This window comes from Myodes glareolus, chromosome 22 (assembly GCF_982192425.1).
Source record: "Myodes glareolus chromosome 22, mMyoGla1.1, whole genome shotgun sequence".
Taxonomy (NCBI): Eukaryota; Metazoa; Chordata; class Mammalia; order Rodentia; family Cricetidae; genus Myodes; species Myodes glareolus.
This window is the reverse complement of record NC_142047.1, coordinates 24,313,146-24,327,917: the sequence shown is the minus strand read 5'-3', so window position 1 is coordinate 24,327,917 and position 14,772 is coordinate 24,313,146. Positions and strand designations below refer to the sequence as shown.

The window sequence follows — 14,772 nt, the reverse complement described above, 5'->3', positions numbered from 1 at the left end:
ATTATTTGTAATTGCTAAAAATAACTGACTTGGATTGGATTCCCAGCACCCACATGGCGGCTAACGTCTTAACTCGACCCAACGGGGCCTCTTCGGGCATCTGAGGGCACCAAGTATACACATGGTGCACAGACATGCATGTAAGCAAAACACCCATATACATGAATAATTAAAAAAAATACTCTGCCTGCTGTCCTTGGATCTGTTTGTAAAGCTTTCAGCTACTTCTCCAGCACCGTGCATGCCGCCATGCTCGACGCCATGATGATAAGGAACTAAGTCTCTGAAACTATATGAAGCAAGGAGACATTTGACTATTGTGTGAGGGCTTCACTTACTAACGTGAAAATTTGGCACATTTGTTTGAGGGAACATCTGCTGGTTTCCGAAAGAAGGATCAAGGCTCAGAAGGTTCTCAGAAGGGCCATGTAAAGATCGGTGTAGGTCTCACCTCATTAAATAAACTTCTCTTTGCAAAAGATGGAGACCATTACAAACAAACAAACAAACAAAAACCTTCCACAACCAATTAAAACGCAGAGAACAAGAGATTGTTGGGTGCCCAGTCTCAACTGCTATATCTACAACTAATTCAACACCTGAGGCCCAGGGATCATTGTGGAAGAGGGAGCGGAAAGCTTGCAAGAGACAGAACATTTTTTGCCATGACAAAAGGTCTCCTAGAAAAGTTACAAACGCCACACATGATGAAGTCTCACCAACACGACTGCCTGAAGGAGACATGAACAAGGACACCAATGGGCATTCTAACATCGAAGAGGGAGGGAGCTCAACTCTACATAGACCCGGGGGTGCTGCAAGTGGGAGAAATAACCTTCCTCAGAGACAGGCCCTGCAGTGGGTTATCCAATACAGTATCAGACACCCTGAGATCATATAAATAACGTTATATGGCCTGGGCAGGTTGTATTTGTGTATTAGGAATGTGTATGTGTGTGACAATAACTAACAAAACAGGACATGAGTTTGAGAGGTGTATGGAAGGAGCGGGAGGGAAGAAAGGGAAAGGGGAAATGATGTGACTATATCATAATTATTAAAAATAAAAATTATAAAAATAATTAAAAATGGAACGAATAGGAATACAACAAAACCTTTTTTAAAAATGAAGTTGTACACAGATAAACAAGAGGACTGACCCAAGTGTGTAAGACGATTTATGTGCGAGAATGTGGACCCAAGTTCCAATCCTCAGAGCTCATGGGAAGCAGGGCATGGCAATGCAGAGCTGCAGTCTTAGTGCTTTCAGCTGGAAAGTGGAGAGAGAGGAACCCCTAGAAGTGTTCAACCAGTTAGAGCACATACAAAGGAAGTTCTCAGGCCAGTTGAAGTACTATTGTGCACACACACACTTCAGCTAGAGTGCTGTATCTTATTATGTATGTGTATGTACATGATGGTGCCAGCACATGATGTATGTGGAATCAAAGGCCAACGTGGGAATCAATCCTCTCCTTCCACCAGGTGGGTCCCTGGGACTGAACTCAGGATGTCAGGCCTGATTGCAAGTGCCCTTACCCACTGAGATGCCTCAAAGGTCCCCAAAGTATGCCTCAGCAATGATACACACACTTCCTTTCTACTCTTGCTCGTCTGATGCTCTTCTGAGGCAAAGGTACAATGCTCTCCACGTCAACAGATCTGTGTAGTAGCACCTGAGGAGTTTAAACGGGCCTCACAAAAGTGGCAGCTGCTCACACAGAGAAAAGAGGTCCTTAAACAGAACCCTTAGGGAACTACATTCAGAGGGCAGAAGTTACCAGAGAAAGAGTTGGCTAAAATGTGGAGTGACATTTCTTCCTGCGGTAGAGGAAGGCCTGCTCCATAGCACACACCATCCCAGTGAACTATGAATCACATTCTGCTGAGAGAGAGGGATAAAGGATAAAGTCTAATGGCTACGGCAGTAATTTTATGGGATGGCAAGAGGCAAAAAAAAAATAAAATAAAATAAAATAAAATCAGAGGCACAGAAAGACTGACAGAAAGCCCACGAGACAAAATCTGAAACTTGACTTTCCCCATCAGTTGACTTAAACAGGAAAGCACAGCAGAAGACGGTGCTAACCATGGGGCAAAGGAAGCCCAGCCAGCATAGGGGACTATGAAAGCAAAGGACTGCCCTTAGAGACCAAGTGTACACAAGGGAGCTCATGGCCTGGGGAGAGTTTTTTTTAATATTTTTTTTTATTTATTTAGCTTTATTTTATGTGCATTGGTGTGAAGGTGTCAGATACCCTGCAACTGGATCTTCAGACAGTTGTGAGCTACCATGTAGGTGCTGGGAATTGAACCTGGGTCCTCTGGAAGAGCAGTCAGCGCTCTTAACCACTGAGCCATCTCTCCAGCCCCCTGGGGAGCATTTTTATCCTTGTTTGATTTAGAAAATACCTAGGTCCAGAGCTATCACAGTGACCCTGAAGGTATAAGGCAGTGCCGAGGCCAGAATTCAGGCCTCTTCCACACACTACTTACTGCCAGAGTCTAGGATATTTAACATTGTCTAGATGGAAACTGTACACAGGAAATTGTTTCAAACACATTTATTATTTTTACAGATTCTAAATACACTAGTGACCTTGTGATGCATGCTGGTGTCTGTGATGCCAGGCCTGGATCACATTTCTGGCCAGGCTCAGCACGACTGTCCAGAAGGCACCTGTCTCAGGGGAGGCAGCTTTCTGAGGGGACCCAGAGGAGCAATGGTCAGTAGCAAATACCTCTGTGAGCACACTGTCTGTCCTGCACTGGGGAGGAGCTGCCGCTATGTGGTGGTTTCTGACCCTGGCTGTGAGCTCTAAGAACTTTTCTCGGGAGATTTTGTTAAGACAAGCCTGGTTTTGAACTCTCAGTCCTGCTGTGGCAGTCTCGAGTGTTAAGAATATAGGTTACCATGCCCGGCTCCCAGAGAGCAGTTCTAAGGTCAAGGTATGATCAAGATGCCTGAGACCATGGCAGAGTCATGCCAAGTTTCTGTGGCTTGAAAGCTTGGATTTAAGTCTCATTTTTCTGTCACACAGCTGCAGTGCAGAAAGGCATCGGGGCCAGGCCTGGTATTAGGAACTGAAGAAGTGGCCCAATTCCAGATTAGAACAGAAGCAAGTGCACTGTGATTTCCGGCCTCGTGGCTGCCATAGTAACTCCAAGTTCTTCCCTGTGTTCTCGTTAACATCTTGATTGATGGATGGTGCATCTTGTCAAGTCCTTCACATGCATTGCTGCTCCTTCCAGGTACGTGGGTTCCCCTTCTCTCACCGGCGCTGGTTTAGACCTGTCAGGTTCTTGAGCTAACACAGGGACAGAAGCAGAGAGTGGTGAGGCTTACCTTACCTCTAAGACTACAATGGGAAGCCCTGGGTTATTCAAGTTAGCAGGTACAATTATGACACTTTTTATCCTCCTGCCTCAGCATAATGAGTGATGGAATACAGGTTTGTACTGCCCCTCCAAATAAGCTCTAGCAATTGTTTCTTGATGCCAGCAAAGAAGGGGTGGGGTATACATTTGAGAATAAGATACTGAGGCTAAACCAAAATCAGCTTTATTCACCTGGCAAGCCAAAGCTATTTGGGTTGATGACATGTTACAAACAGCCCAGGACCAGAGTGGAGTAGGAAGCAGGCAGTGGTGAACTGGGCAGGACTTACCGTGACCGCTGCACCCATCAGACCTTGCACTAGTGCTTCTCCAGTGGACTTCACCTAAGAGAGGTCTGGGTCAGATTCTGTTAAGCCCGAGTGAGCTCAAAGCGGAAACAGAAAGGACAACTGAGGAGGCCTATGAGCCAGACAGTGGAGTCAAGATGGTTTAATGTACTGGAAAAGAGCATACAGACAACTCGGGCACAGACAGACAGAGCAGACAGCCTCGAACTCACAGAGATACACCTGCCTCTGCCTCTGAGTGCTGGAATTAAAGGCGTGCTCCACCACCACCCGGCAGACAGTAGACGTTTAAGGGCTAGCATGAGGAACAAACAGCCAGCCTCCTTGGGAAGGCCTTTGGGACTGTCAGTTAAGGACAACAGGAAGCAAGAGAACAGCCAGATGATCACGTGTGATTTGAGGCAGACTGGAAAGGGTTTCCAAATGTCCATTCCCCAACTACCTGCTTAGCTGTGTGGCCCATGTTCATTGCATCATTAATCCGGTTTTCCAGAAAACGCCAAGTATCTTCAAAGTCCGGGGAGGAGTCCTGCATCATCACCAGCTCTGTTGTGTTATAGATGCCAGCCAGCACTGCACGGCGGGTGTACCAGTTAAACTGCAGAGACCCACCCAGCAGGAAATCACTGCTCTGTGGGCTAAGTGAGTCCTGGGTTTTTCTCACTCAAGACCTCAGGGACTCCCAAGCTCCCTCCTCATTTCCTCTCTCTCTCACTGACACACATGGCCCTCTGGACACCACTACTGCTCTGAACTTGGCCAGGCATCAAAGCTGCCTGTGAGATTAAAACCGTAAGCTCCTGGTGCCAACCTCCTAGGTTAAACACTAGGAACCAGGAGGTTCCAGCAGCCAAGGTGATTTGACTGGTGAAGTGCCCTGAGTCCTGGGGAGGTTCTACAATCCAACAGTCATGACTAAACCACACGGGGAGGGCTGATGCAGGATCAGAGACAGGTTATAACATCTGGATGAAGCTGAGAGTTCGAGTCCCTGGTGACTTCTGCCAGCTCTGGTAATTGCTCTTCAGAGGACCAGCTCAGCTACTCAGTGTTTTATTCCTTTAATTTCTTTGCTCTCTAATTTTGTTTTCCACCATCTCTGTTGGTGGTATATTCCCACACAGAGAAAGTTTATTAAAGCACTTCGTTACAAGTATGGAGGGAGGATGTATCTGTGTATCTTGCCATCCCCGAGACCTCAAAGTACTATCACATTTTAATTTCCTTTATGAAGGTGTATATATATTTTAATATCCCACCAGAAATATGGAAACATTTTACAAGTCATATTCTTCCTGGTGCCTCCTTATAGGGGCTTATTGATCTCCCAGCAAAACGGGTCAAGATGGAGGAGGAGTTTCTTTGTAAAGCAATGTCTCAAAGTCAGTCTCAGCAAGGGCAGACATGGGGGAATCTGCTGCAGAATCTATGTCTCAGGAGACTGAGGGGAAATGGTTATGATAGAGCAGCCCTGTCATAAGCCCCAAGGTCTGTGCCACCTCCACAAGCGGGAGGGAGAGTCAATGGCTCAAGCTCAAATGCTGGTCACCGGATGACAATGATCCACATGCCACTCTGGCTCATCAAAGACCTTTCCTCCTGAGATGGGAATGACACTGCTGCCCTTCCAGGCTTTTCATCAAAGAAATTTCACAAACTTCAAGAAATTCCTGGCCCAAGGCTTTACTAGCAAGCTATGGGCCTACAGCAAATACTCACATCAGTGGACTGGTCCCCAGCATAGTGCCACATGTCATCCACCATGGTGGTGAGCAAGTTCAGGCTGGGCGGGATGTTGTGAGGAAGCAGGAGGATGCTGAGGGCCTGAAGAACAAATGACAGAGGAGGTACTGCATGCAGGGAACGGCAGCACCACAGGGCTCACATGGGGGTGGGGGGAGTTGTCACAGGGGACAGTCTAGTTCTTGCTCTTTGAAACCCATCATGAGTGGAGGTAGCAGCAAGAAACCCTGACTAGAGGTGATGGGGCTAGGGGCATGACTTTGTCCTGAGATGACCAAATCAGAGCCTCTGGGCCAACATTTGAAACTGGGAATACTGACAGCTGAAGGGGTCACTCCTGTACAAGAGTCCTGGAAGCAAGGATGGAAAGGGCACCCATTCAGTCATAGTAGATTCCTGTTCCCAAAAAAACCAAATCCTCCCAGTTGACACTAGTGCCAGAACCAATCTGAGTGTCTCCCTTAGCAAATGCCAGCTTCTCCAGGCCCGACAGAACAAAGCTCTCGACACTTTACCAACTCTATAATCCTCTTGGTGGCAGAGAGGTCCTTCACTAGCTGGAAAGTGTTCCCTTGCAAAGGGCCCAGAAGGCAGCAGTGTACTGACTCAGGTGGGCAGCTGACACCAAGTACTGCACTGCCCGGGCTTTATGAGCTCTAGGTGGTCAAAGTCCGTCAGCTGGCTGACCTAGGTCACACACTCAAGTCTTCCAGCTGGACAGAGGCTACTGGGTGATTGAGTCATCCTCGTTGCTCATGTAATTTTTAACTCAGAAAAAGGCCACACTGTGACATGCATCAGGAAGGAGAAAAAGAAGCTTTAGAAAATGGAGGCAGTCCTTGGAATGAATACTCTTTGGCACGCATTACCCTAGCAATACACCAAGAAGCCTAGTACTCAGCCAGGTGGTGGTGGTGCACACCTTTAATCCCAGCACTTGGGAGGCAGAGGCAGGCGGATCTCTGTGAGTTGGAGGCCAGCCTGGTCTACAAGAGCTAGTTCCAAGACAGGCTCCAAAGTCACAGAGAAACCCTGTCTTGAAAAAGAAGCCTAGTACTCAATACCTGAAACACAACAGAGCACTCACTGAGTAAAGACGGCTGGTACAAGCTCTTGACTGTTCTGACCTTTCTCGAGGAAGACTGCTCCTCCTTGAAGACCTGGTGGCACACTCAGGCTACTGGGTCCACCTGTGATAGGAACTAGTATGCGGGGCCACTCACAGGTCCAGGAACTTGACTCAGATGGCTTGAAGTTGTTCCCTATGGTGCGCCCTAGCGAGAACCTAGCTCTGTCAAGTGTGCTAAGCTTTCCTGGCCCTACGGTAAAGACTCATGAACTAACTTCTCAACAGTGTGCTAAGTCCTCCAAGTGCACGGTGAGGGGTGGGGGTGGGATATCATTACTGTTGCTCTGGAGCTTTAACATGGACTGTGTACCCGAGGCCAGTGCTCAATGTAGGGGATCAGCATTCTCAGTCTGGTTTCCACTGCATCCCTCAGGAACTGGTCTGTCTTCCTCTTCCTGGAAGAGGGAAAGAAAACAGTGTGTCACTAGCTCAAAAGCAGGGGCAACAGTGCCTACTCAGCCTCCGCAGCACCTGAGAAAACTGTCACTCAGGCTGCTGGTTTCAGACCCAGCTAAGCTGTGGGTATTAGCACTGCTCTCCTGGTGTTTCCTGCATCAGCTTCCTGGGGGTCAGATGCTAGGGCAAGTGGTCCACTCCATGCTGCGACTTACTCTGCCTGGCCCAATTGCACCAGCTTCTGCTCCTCTTCCAGTATGTGGGTAAGGCGAGCATTGCACTGGGTAACAAAGTGCAGAATCAGCTCGCTGCCGTCAGTCCCAAACATGCTGGCTGCTGCGCTGGAGAGACCCAAGGACTACAGGAGAGATAGCAGAAAAAATAAGCATATTGGGGCTGAAAGCACAATTATCACAAATACCTCTTTCCTTAACAGTGGCTGGATTGTTAAGGAGACCCCTGGCTCTCGCTCTGAGCTCATGTGATTTTAGGGACCACCACTGATCCACCAAGCCCTTTAGAGCATGGCTCCAGGCCTGCATGGTGGAGTTCAGTGGCTGGCTCGGGGGGTGGGTGCATGACCAAATACAGAACTCAGGAATCTACTTTAGGAATTTTCCTTAGTATGGAAAGTTTCTAGTTTCATTTTTGTTGCTTTGACAACACCCCAGCACTCTCTAAGGCAAAGACAGGTGGGTCTCTGAGTTTGAGGCCAGCCTGGTCTACTGATCAAGTTCTCGAACAGCCAGGGCTACACAGAGAAACCTTGTCTGTAGAAAACAATCACACAAACAAACTAAACAAACAAACAAACAAAAAACCCCAGGGCAACACGGGAAGAAAGAGTTTATTTGGCTTCCTATTCCAGGTTTTATATGCTATCATTTTGGGGAAGTTAAAGCAAGAACTCAAGTAGCTAGTTGTTTCATATCTACAGTCAAGAGCAGAGAGAGACAAGTCCACCCACCCTAGTTGCTTGATGATGCTTAGTGCTCAGATAGCTTTCTCTGCTCTTACAGTGAAGAGCTCATCTCATGAAATGGCATCCACATTCACCTCAATTAATAATCCAGACAATCCCCAGAGGCATGCCCACAGGCCAACCTGATTAGATCAATTTCTCAGTCAAGGATTCTCAGGTGACTCTAGGTTGTGGAAAGTTGGCAACTAAAAGCTAAGCATCATGGGAGGGACAGTCCTCTTTCTACTGGACTGCCGCTCCACTTCGGCCCCGCATGGGAGTCCGCTGCAAAGGAGCCCAAAAAGAACCATGCGATGGTCCTCCTTGTGAACACATCCTAGCAACACCGACTATGACACTGGACCAGGCTCCTTCTGAACTTTCCTTCATTACAAAGGTCAAAATACCCCTTTCTATCATAGGCCAGTTAGAGCTGAGCTGTAGCACCGAACCTGGGGCTCTAACCAACTCTGCTCAGAGAGAACACTCTTCCTGACATGCTCCCTTCACCCAGAGCTCCAGCACAGTGGGCCTACAGGTTCTGTCTTTCAACCATTCAATTACTTTTGTAGTGTGAGAATCAAACCTAGGGTCTGTGTATAGTAAACATTCTACCACTGAGCTACAGCCCAAGCGTCTGTCAGTTGTTTAAACACACTTTCCATTAGAGCCACTGAGGAGCTAAACAAGCCAGAGACAGCCTTTGTTTTCCTGGTCTATATTGAGTATCTACTGGAGACGGTAACAAGAACAGACAGCAGGAAAGGAACAAAAGTACATTACTATGACTTCCTCCTGCAGGCCTGTAGGCGAGCAGGGCCGTTAAGGAGAGTGCGGCCGCACTGACATGAATGACTGCAGGCCTCTGCACACACTACACACGCCATCCCAACGCCCCGTGTACTAGCTCCACTCGGTGGGCAGGCTGTGGCTATATTTCACAAACCAGGAAACGGAGACTTACAGTTCTCACCCACAAACTGGGTCGGCGGTCTATAGTCATCATGCACCCGGAATGAAAGAAGGTAAGAGGAAAAGCCAATTAACAGAGGAGACCGTTTCGTTCAAATTTTCCAAACAATCCTATTAAATTTTCTCACATTTATGAAATCTCTATCAATTTCTCCCCTCCCACAGAAATTTCTGTTTCCTCCTACTCCTTACTAACCTTAGGTTCCCCAAGTTATCACATGTACTCTGAAAAGAAATCAAAAGCCATCCTGTGGGAATTCCCTTAATGTTGAGAAACTAAACCCAGTGAGTTTGAGACTAGTCTAGTCTACATGATGAATTCCAGGACAGTCAGATTACATGGAGAGACCATATCAGAGAGGGGGGGGAAGAAAGGAGGGAAAATAAAAATTAAAAAAAAAACCCAAAGCTGTCTTCTCCAATGTGTAAGGCCAGTCCTTCCGCCCATTTTCCAGATCTTGCAGCTCTTGCCTTAGGAATCTCATGGTTTTGATTTTGCTGCCTTCTTCTGTTATCTCCACCCTCTTTTGTGCTTCATTTTTCTCCAAGTATTCAACCATGCTCAACTTCCATCCTGCTTCTCTGCTTGACAGTCTTCTCAGCTTCTCTACTTCCTCAATGTCACAGCCCCTTCCCTCTGACTTTTGAAGCAGAATATAGCAATAGCAATAGTCTATAGCTATTACTATAATAGCTATAGCAATCACTGTAATAGCCAATAGCTAGCTGTGGAAGATATCTTTTGTTCTCTCTCCAGTACCGAGATGCTCTAACCCAGAGCTACTCCTATACCATCCTTCCTCCCCAGCCCTTCTCTTGATGGGCTCTCAATACGTAGCCCAGGCAACCCTCCAACTTGCAGCAAATTCCCACGTGCTGGGGTTAGAGGTGTAAGGCACCACATGAAGTGGGATTCTCTCCACTTTATCCTCTTGCATAGCCTCACATCCAGACACACTATAATACTCAAACAGCCGTCTGCAGTCCTCCTAGCTCCTCTGGTGCAGACCCATTATACATGCTCGACACCTCCAGCCTGGAGGAGGGACAGATGGAAACAAATCAAACAGTACAGAAGACAAAATGCTGGGCCCAGATAGAGAAGCACGGGAAGAAGCATATCCCTGCCCAATCAGAACAGCTCTCAAACTTAACATTAAGCCTAAGGCCAGTGGATGGACCACTCTCTGGAGCTATTTATCCACCTTAAAGTTCACTACTATACAGCTTCATCCGTCCAGGACAGTGAATAATGTGTACTGGGTATTGAAGACAGACAAGGCACTTGGAGACACAGGCATAGGCAAGGACTTTCTAAAAAGGACTAACAACACAGGAGACAATCAGAGAATTGACAGACAGGATTACATCAAATTAAAAAGCCTTTGCGTAGCAAAGAAAACAATCATCAGAGTGAAGAGACAGTCTGGAAGGAACTCTTTGCTAAGTACACACAACCGATATTACTTAGCGTCTCTAAAGAACTCCAGCCCTTCCACTCAGAGCGGGCAGTAACGCCACCACCGATTCAGCCGTGGCTATGATGAAGGACTGGTGCCTTCTTGGCAAGGAGGCACTGATGAAATGCTGGGACACTGGATGATAGGGCTGTCACAGCTACATGTCCCTCACTAAATCCTGGGTCATCAGACTCTAAGTTGTCTGCAAGTCTGTCACCCATGTTTCCACAGCCATCAACTACAGTCTGAATGAGCTGGGTGTGGTAGCGCAGACCTGCAATCCCAGCATGCTAGGCAGAGGAGAAAGAAAACCTTAAGAAATTCTTTAAGGACAAGCCTCTGGACCTGGGCTCGAGAAGATATGAGTCGTATTCTGTGCTCTAGACTCTCAAACATGAGAAGCTAAGACAGAAAGACAAGGCACCATGCACCAGGGCTCCCAGGCAAGAAGCTGGAGACAGATAGCAAGTCCACAGAACCCCTCTGCGAGGCCTGGGTGTAGCTGCGGCAATAAACACAAAGCTGGCACAAACAAGATGAAATGAAACAACCCCCCCAAATTAAACAAAAACAAATCGTGCAATTAGCAAATACATTAATGAACTGAACACAAAGTCCTCATGAGAAAAACACAGACAATTAATAAATACTTGAAAAATATTCTTAACCACCGGAGAAGCAAAAACTAGAAGTGTTTTGAGGGCTGGGGAGATGTCTAGTAGTTAAGAGTGTTTGCTCTTTTCTTCAGTTCAGTTTCCAGCACCCACACTGCTTGGCTCCAAGAGATCCAATGCCCTCCAAGTAGCATACATACACACACACACACACACACACACACACACTCATAATAATAATAACTTTTTATTTAAAACAAAACTGCTTTAAGGGTTGGGCATGGCACAAATCTACAATCCAAGTTCTTGGAAGATGAATGTAGGAAGATCAATAGTTTGGAGTTCAAGGCCAACCTCAGAGCTATACAATTCTGAGGTCAGTCTAGCCAACATCAGACTACTTTAAAACAAACAAAAAATTGCTTTGAGAGTCCACCCTACCCTGGTCAAGATGTCTAGCTTCAAGAAAACAAGTGACAAGAAATGATGTCAAGGATATGCAAGAGAAATTTGGGGAGGACTTCACCATGAAACTGCGGCTGGCCTGGAACTGTGTAGTTCATGGCCTCAGCCTTGTGGTGACATCCTCTGCCTCTCAAGACCTGGGATTACAGGCATGAGCCACTGTGCCTGTCGATAAGGAAGGTGGGGACTTTAGACACTGCTGGTGGCAATGTAAACTAGTATAGGCACTGTGGAAATAAGTATGGAAGTTCCCAAAAAACTGAAAAAGAACTACCATGTGATCTAGCTATACTACACATTGTGTATACCTCAAGGAGTCTAAGCTAGTGTTCGCTGAGAAACTTACACATTTATGTTTACTGCTACACTACTCTCAGTAGTCAGGATATGGATTTGGTCCTGATCTGCCCATTAACAGATGGATGGATGAAGAAATTCTGTTAATTATATACAAAAGAATTATATTCAGATGTAAAGAAGGAAATTGTTGTGGAATATTATTTTAACTGTAAAGATGTGTTACATTTGTTTATGCTGCAGAATATTATTTTAACTAGGCAAAGATGTGTTACATTTGTTTATGCTGCAGAATAGTACTTTAACTATGTAAAGGTATGTTACATTTGTTTATGCTGCATTGCTTAATTATGTAATCCTAGTATTTTGGAGGCAGAGTCAACAGCGCCACTGCAAGACTGAGGCTGGCCTCGTCTACTTAGTGAGTTCCAGACCGGCCCGGCCCAGGCTACACAGTAAGACCCTGCCTCTAAATTTAAAAAAAGAGAAAAGAAAAGAAAAGAAAAGAAAAGAAAAGAAAAGAAAAGAAAAGGAAAGGAAAGAAAAAAATAGGAACTATCAAGATGGCTTAGCCGAGAAAGGCCCCAAGGTTGCCAAGGCTGGACCACCTGAATTCAATCACTGAGACCCACATGACAGAAGACAAGACCATCCTCCTCTAACTTCTATATATATTCTGTGAGTTCTGGGCCAGCCTGGTCTACATAGCAAGCCATTTCTATCCTATGGGGAGGAAAGAAAGTAAAAGATAACCCAGACAACCCTGTGCCTGTGAAGCTGTGAGCTAGACTGGAAGAAAGCAGAACATCTGTGGTTCTGACTCTGGGTTCCCCTGGGCCTGCCGCCCCACCCTCACCTCTACCCACCTGGGCTCCTTCCGCAATGGCCTCTGCAGTCCAGCCATGGGCAGGCACAAACTCCAGGGCTGCTGTCAGGATGCGATGCTGCAGCTGCTCCTCGCTCTCGTGGTCTTCTTCCTCCTCTCCACTCTGGTCTGTGTACCTGATACAGAGCCCAGCACACATACCTCACTGTCTACAGCCTGGCATGCAGAACGAGCCCAGCTGGAAACAAAGGATGGATCTCCTATAGGCATGTTAAGAGGGGCTTTACTTCAGCATTAGTATGGGTGTTTTAATACCAACAAGGTTCAAATCCTATCATCCTTGCCCTCCTCCACAGGAAGAAAGTGTCCGGGAATTTGAGTTCTTATGATAAGAAGACAGTGGCCCTGGACCAGCCTGGGTTACTGCTTATCATCCTTAGACAAGTGGGTCCAACCTGGGGCCCCTAGGCTACCTGTGCCCCAGGAGAGCTATGCCTATGCCTAAACGTGTTTATAGATGACATAGTCATGTTGCAGAGTCATAGGTTGGCCACTCCTGCTAGAACATGGTGTTTAAAGGTTTTTATGTCTGTACTGGGCTGTTACTCCAAAAAAAGCAAGAAAAATGGTTATTTTATTCATAGGTATAAATCCTCAAAAATATTTATTGAGTTGCAAGTATTTAGCTAGATATCTGCCAGCAATCCCAACACATGGCAGGTTGAGACAGGAGGAAGTTTTGGAGTTTAAGGTCAGTCTCAGCTACACAAGAACATGTCTCAAATCAATCACTCAATCATCACTCACTCACTCAATCAATCAATCAAATAACAGGGCTGAAAATACCTCAGCAGAAGAGTACTTACTACTGCTTCTGAGCTCAGTTCCCAGAACCCACACCAGGCAGCTCACAACTGTCAGTAACTTAGCTCTAGAGCAGCAGTTCTCAATCTGTGTCTTAACCCCTTGAGGGTTGAGCGACCCTTTCACAGGGGTTGCTTAAGACCATCAGAAAATACAGATATTTACATTACGATTAATAACAACAGCAAAATTACAGTTACTAAGTGGCAATGAAAGTAATTTTATGGTCGGGGGTCACCACAACATGAGGAACTGTATTAAAGGGTCACAGCATTAGGAAGTTTGAGAACCACTGCACTAGGGGGTCTGATGCCCAGTTCTGGCCTTTTTGGCACCAGCACCCATGTGCACATACCACAACAGACAGACAGGCAAACAGACACACACACACACACACACACTTTTTGGCATCAGTACCCACCCATGTGTACATACCACACCAGACACACAACACACACAATTTTTTTAAAAAGTACTTTAAAAGCCAGGCGGAGGTAGTGCCAGCACTTAGGAGGCAAGGGCAGGTGGATCTCTGAGTTCGAGGCCAGCACAGTCTACAAGAGCTAGTTCCAGTACAGTTAGGGTTGTTATACAGAGAAACCTTGTCTCAAGAAACCAAAATAAAATAAAATAAAAAATAAAGTACTTCACAAAACTAGTAAAACTGGGTTAGGCATGGACATATAAACCTTTAATCTAGCACTCCAGAAGGCAGAGGAAGGCAGATCTCTGTGAGTTGTAGGCCAGCATAGTCTACAAGGAGAGATTCAGCTCAGCCATGGTTACATAGTGAGACCTTGTCTCAAAACCAGCAAACAAAACTTGGTAGGGAAATTGTTGAACACTCTAATCTTCTATTGTGGAAATTTCAATTTTCATTGGCAGGATTAACAAGAAAAACAGATCTGCTGTGGATGGTGGCAATCCCAGCACTCGGGAGACAGAGGCAGGAGGATCTCCGTGAGTTCGAGGCCAGCCTGCTCTACATAACTAGTTCCAGGACAGTCATTACTACACAGAGAGACCCTGTCTTAAAGAAACAAAACCAACCAACCAACCAAACAAAAAAAACAGATCTAATGGAAATGTAGTTATTATTACTTTGTGAAAGCCAAGTCTGCCCTACACAGGCAATGAAATTTTAAATGTGTTTATCTTTTGTCTCTATGCTCCCAATAGTTCTGTATCCCAGGCAAGCCTTGAACCTGTGATCCTCCTCCAGACTCCTGTGCTGGCCAGTTTTATGTCAACTTGAAACAAGCTAGAGAAGGGGGAACCTCAACTGAGGAAATGCCTTCATAAGTTCCAGCTGTAGGGAGGCACTTTCTTAACTAGCGATTGATGGGGAAGGGCCTAGCC

At 46.3% G+C, this 14,772-nt stretch overlaps 1 protein-coding gene across 1 annotated transcript in view; it reads right to left on the bottom strand.

The window, feature by feature from the left end:
* Positions 1-2,549: 2,549 nt before the first annotated feature.
* Positions 2,550-14,772, bottom strand: part of Coq9 (coenzyme Q9) — a 17,526-nt gene continuing 5,303 nt past the window's right edge. Inside the window, exons 3-9 of the mRNA XM_048432222.1 lie at positions 12,590-12,725; positions 7,170-7,312; positions 6,869-6,953; positions 5,406-5,510; positions 4,129-4,284; positions 3,669-3,722; positions 2,550-3,308 (exon numbers count right to left, since the gene is read on the bottom strand). Coding sequence (XP_048288179.1) covers positions 3,273-3,308; positions 3,669-3,722; positions 4,129-4,284; positions 5,406-5,510; positions 6,869-6,953; positions 7,170-7,312; positions 12,590-12,725 — 715 coding nt within the window. The 3' untranslated portion in view covers positions 2,550-3,272. The remainder of the gene's footprint in view (positions 3,309-3,668; positions 3,723-4,128; positions 4,285-5,405; positions 5,511-6,868; positions 6,954-7,169; positions 7,313-12,589; positions 12,726-14,772) is intronic.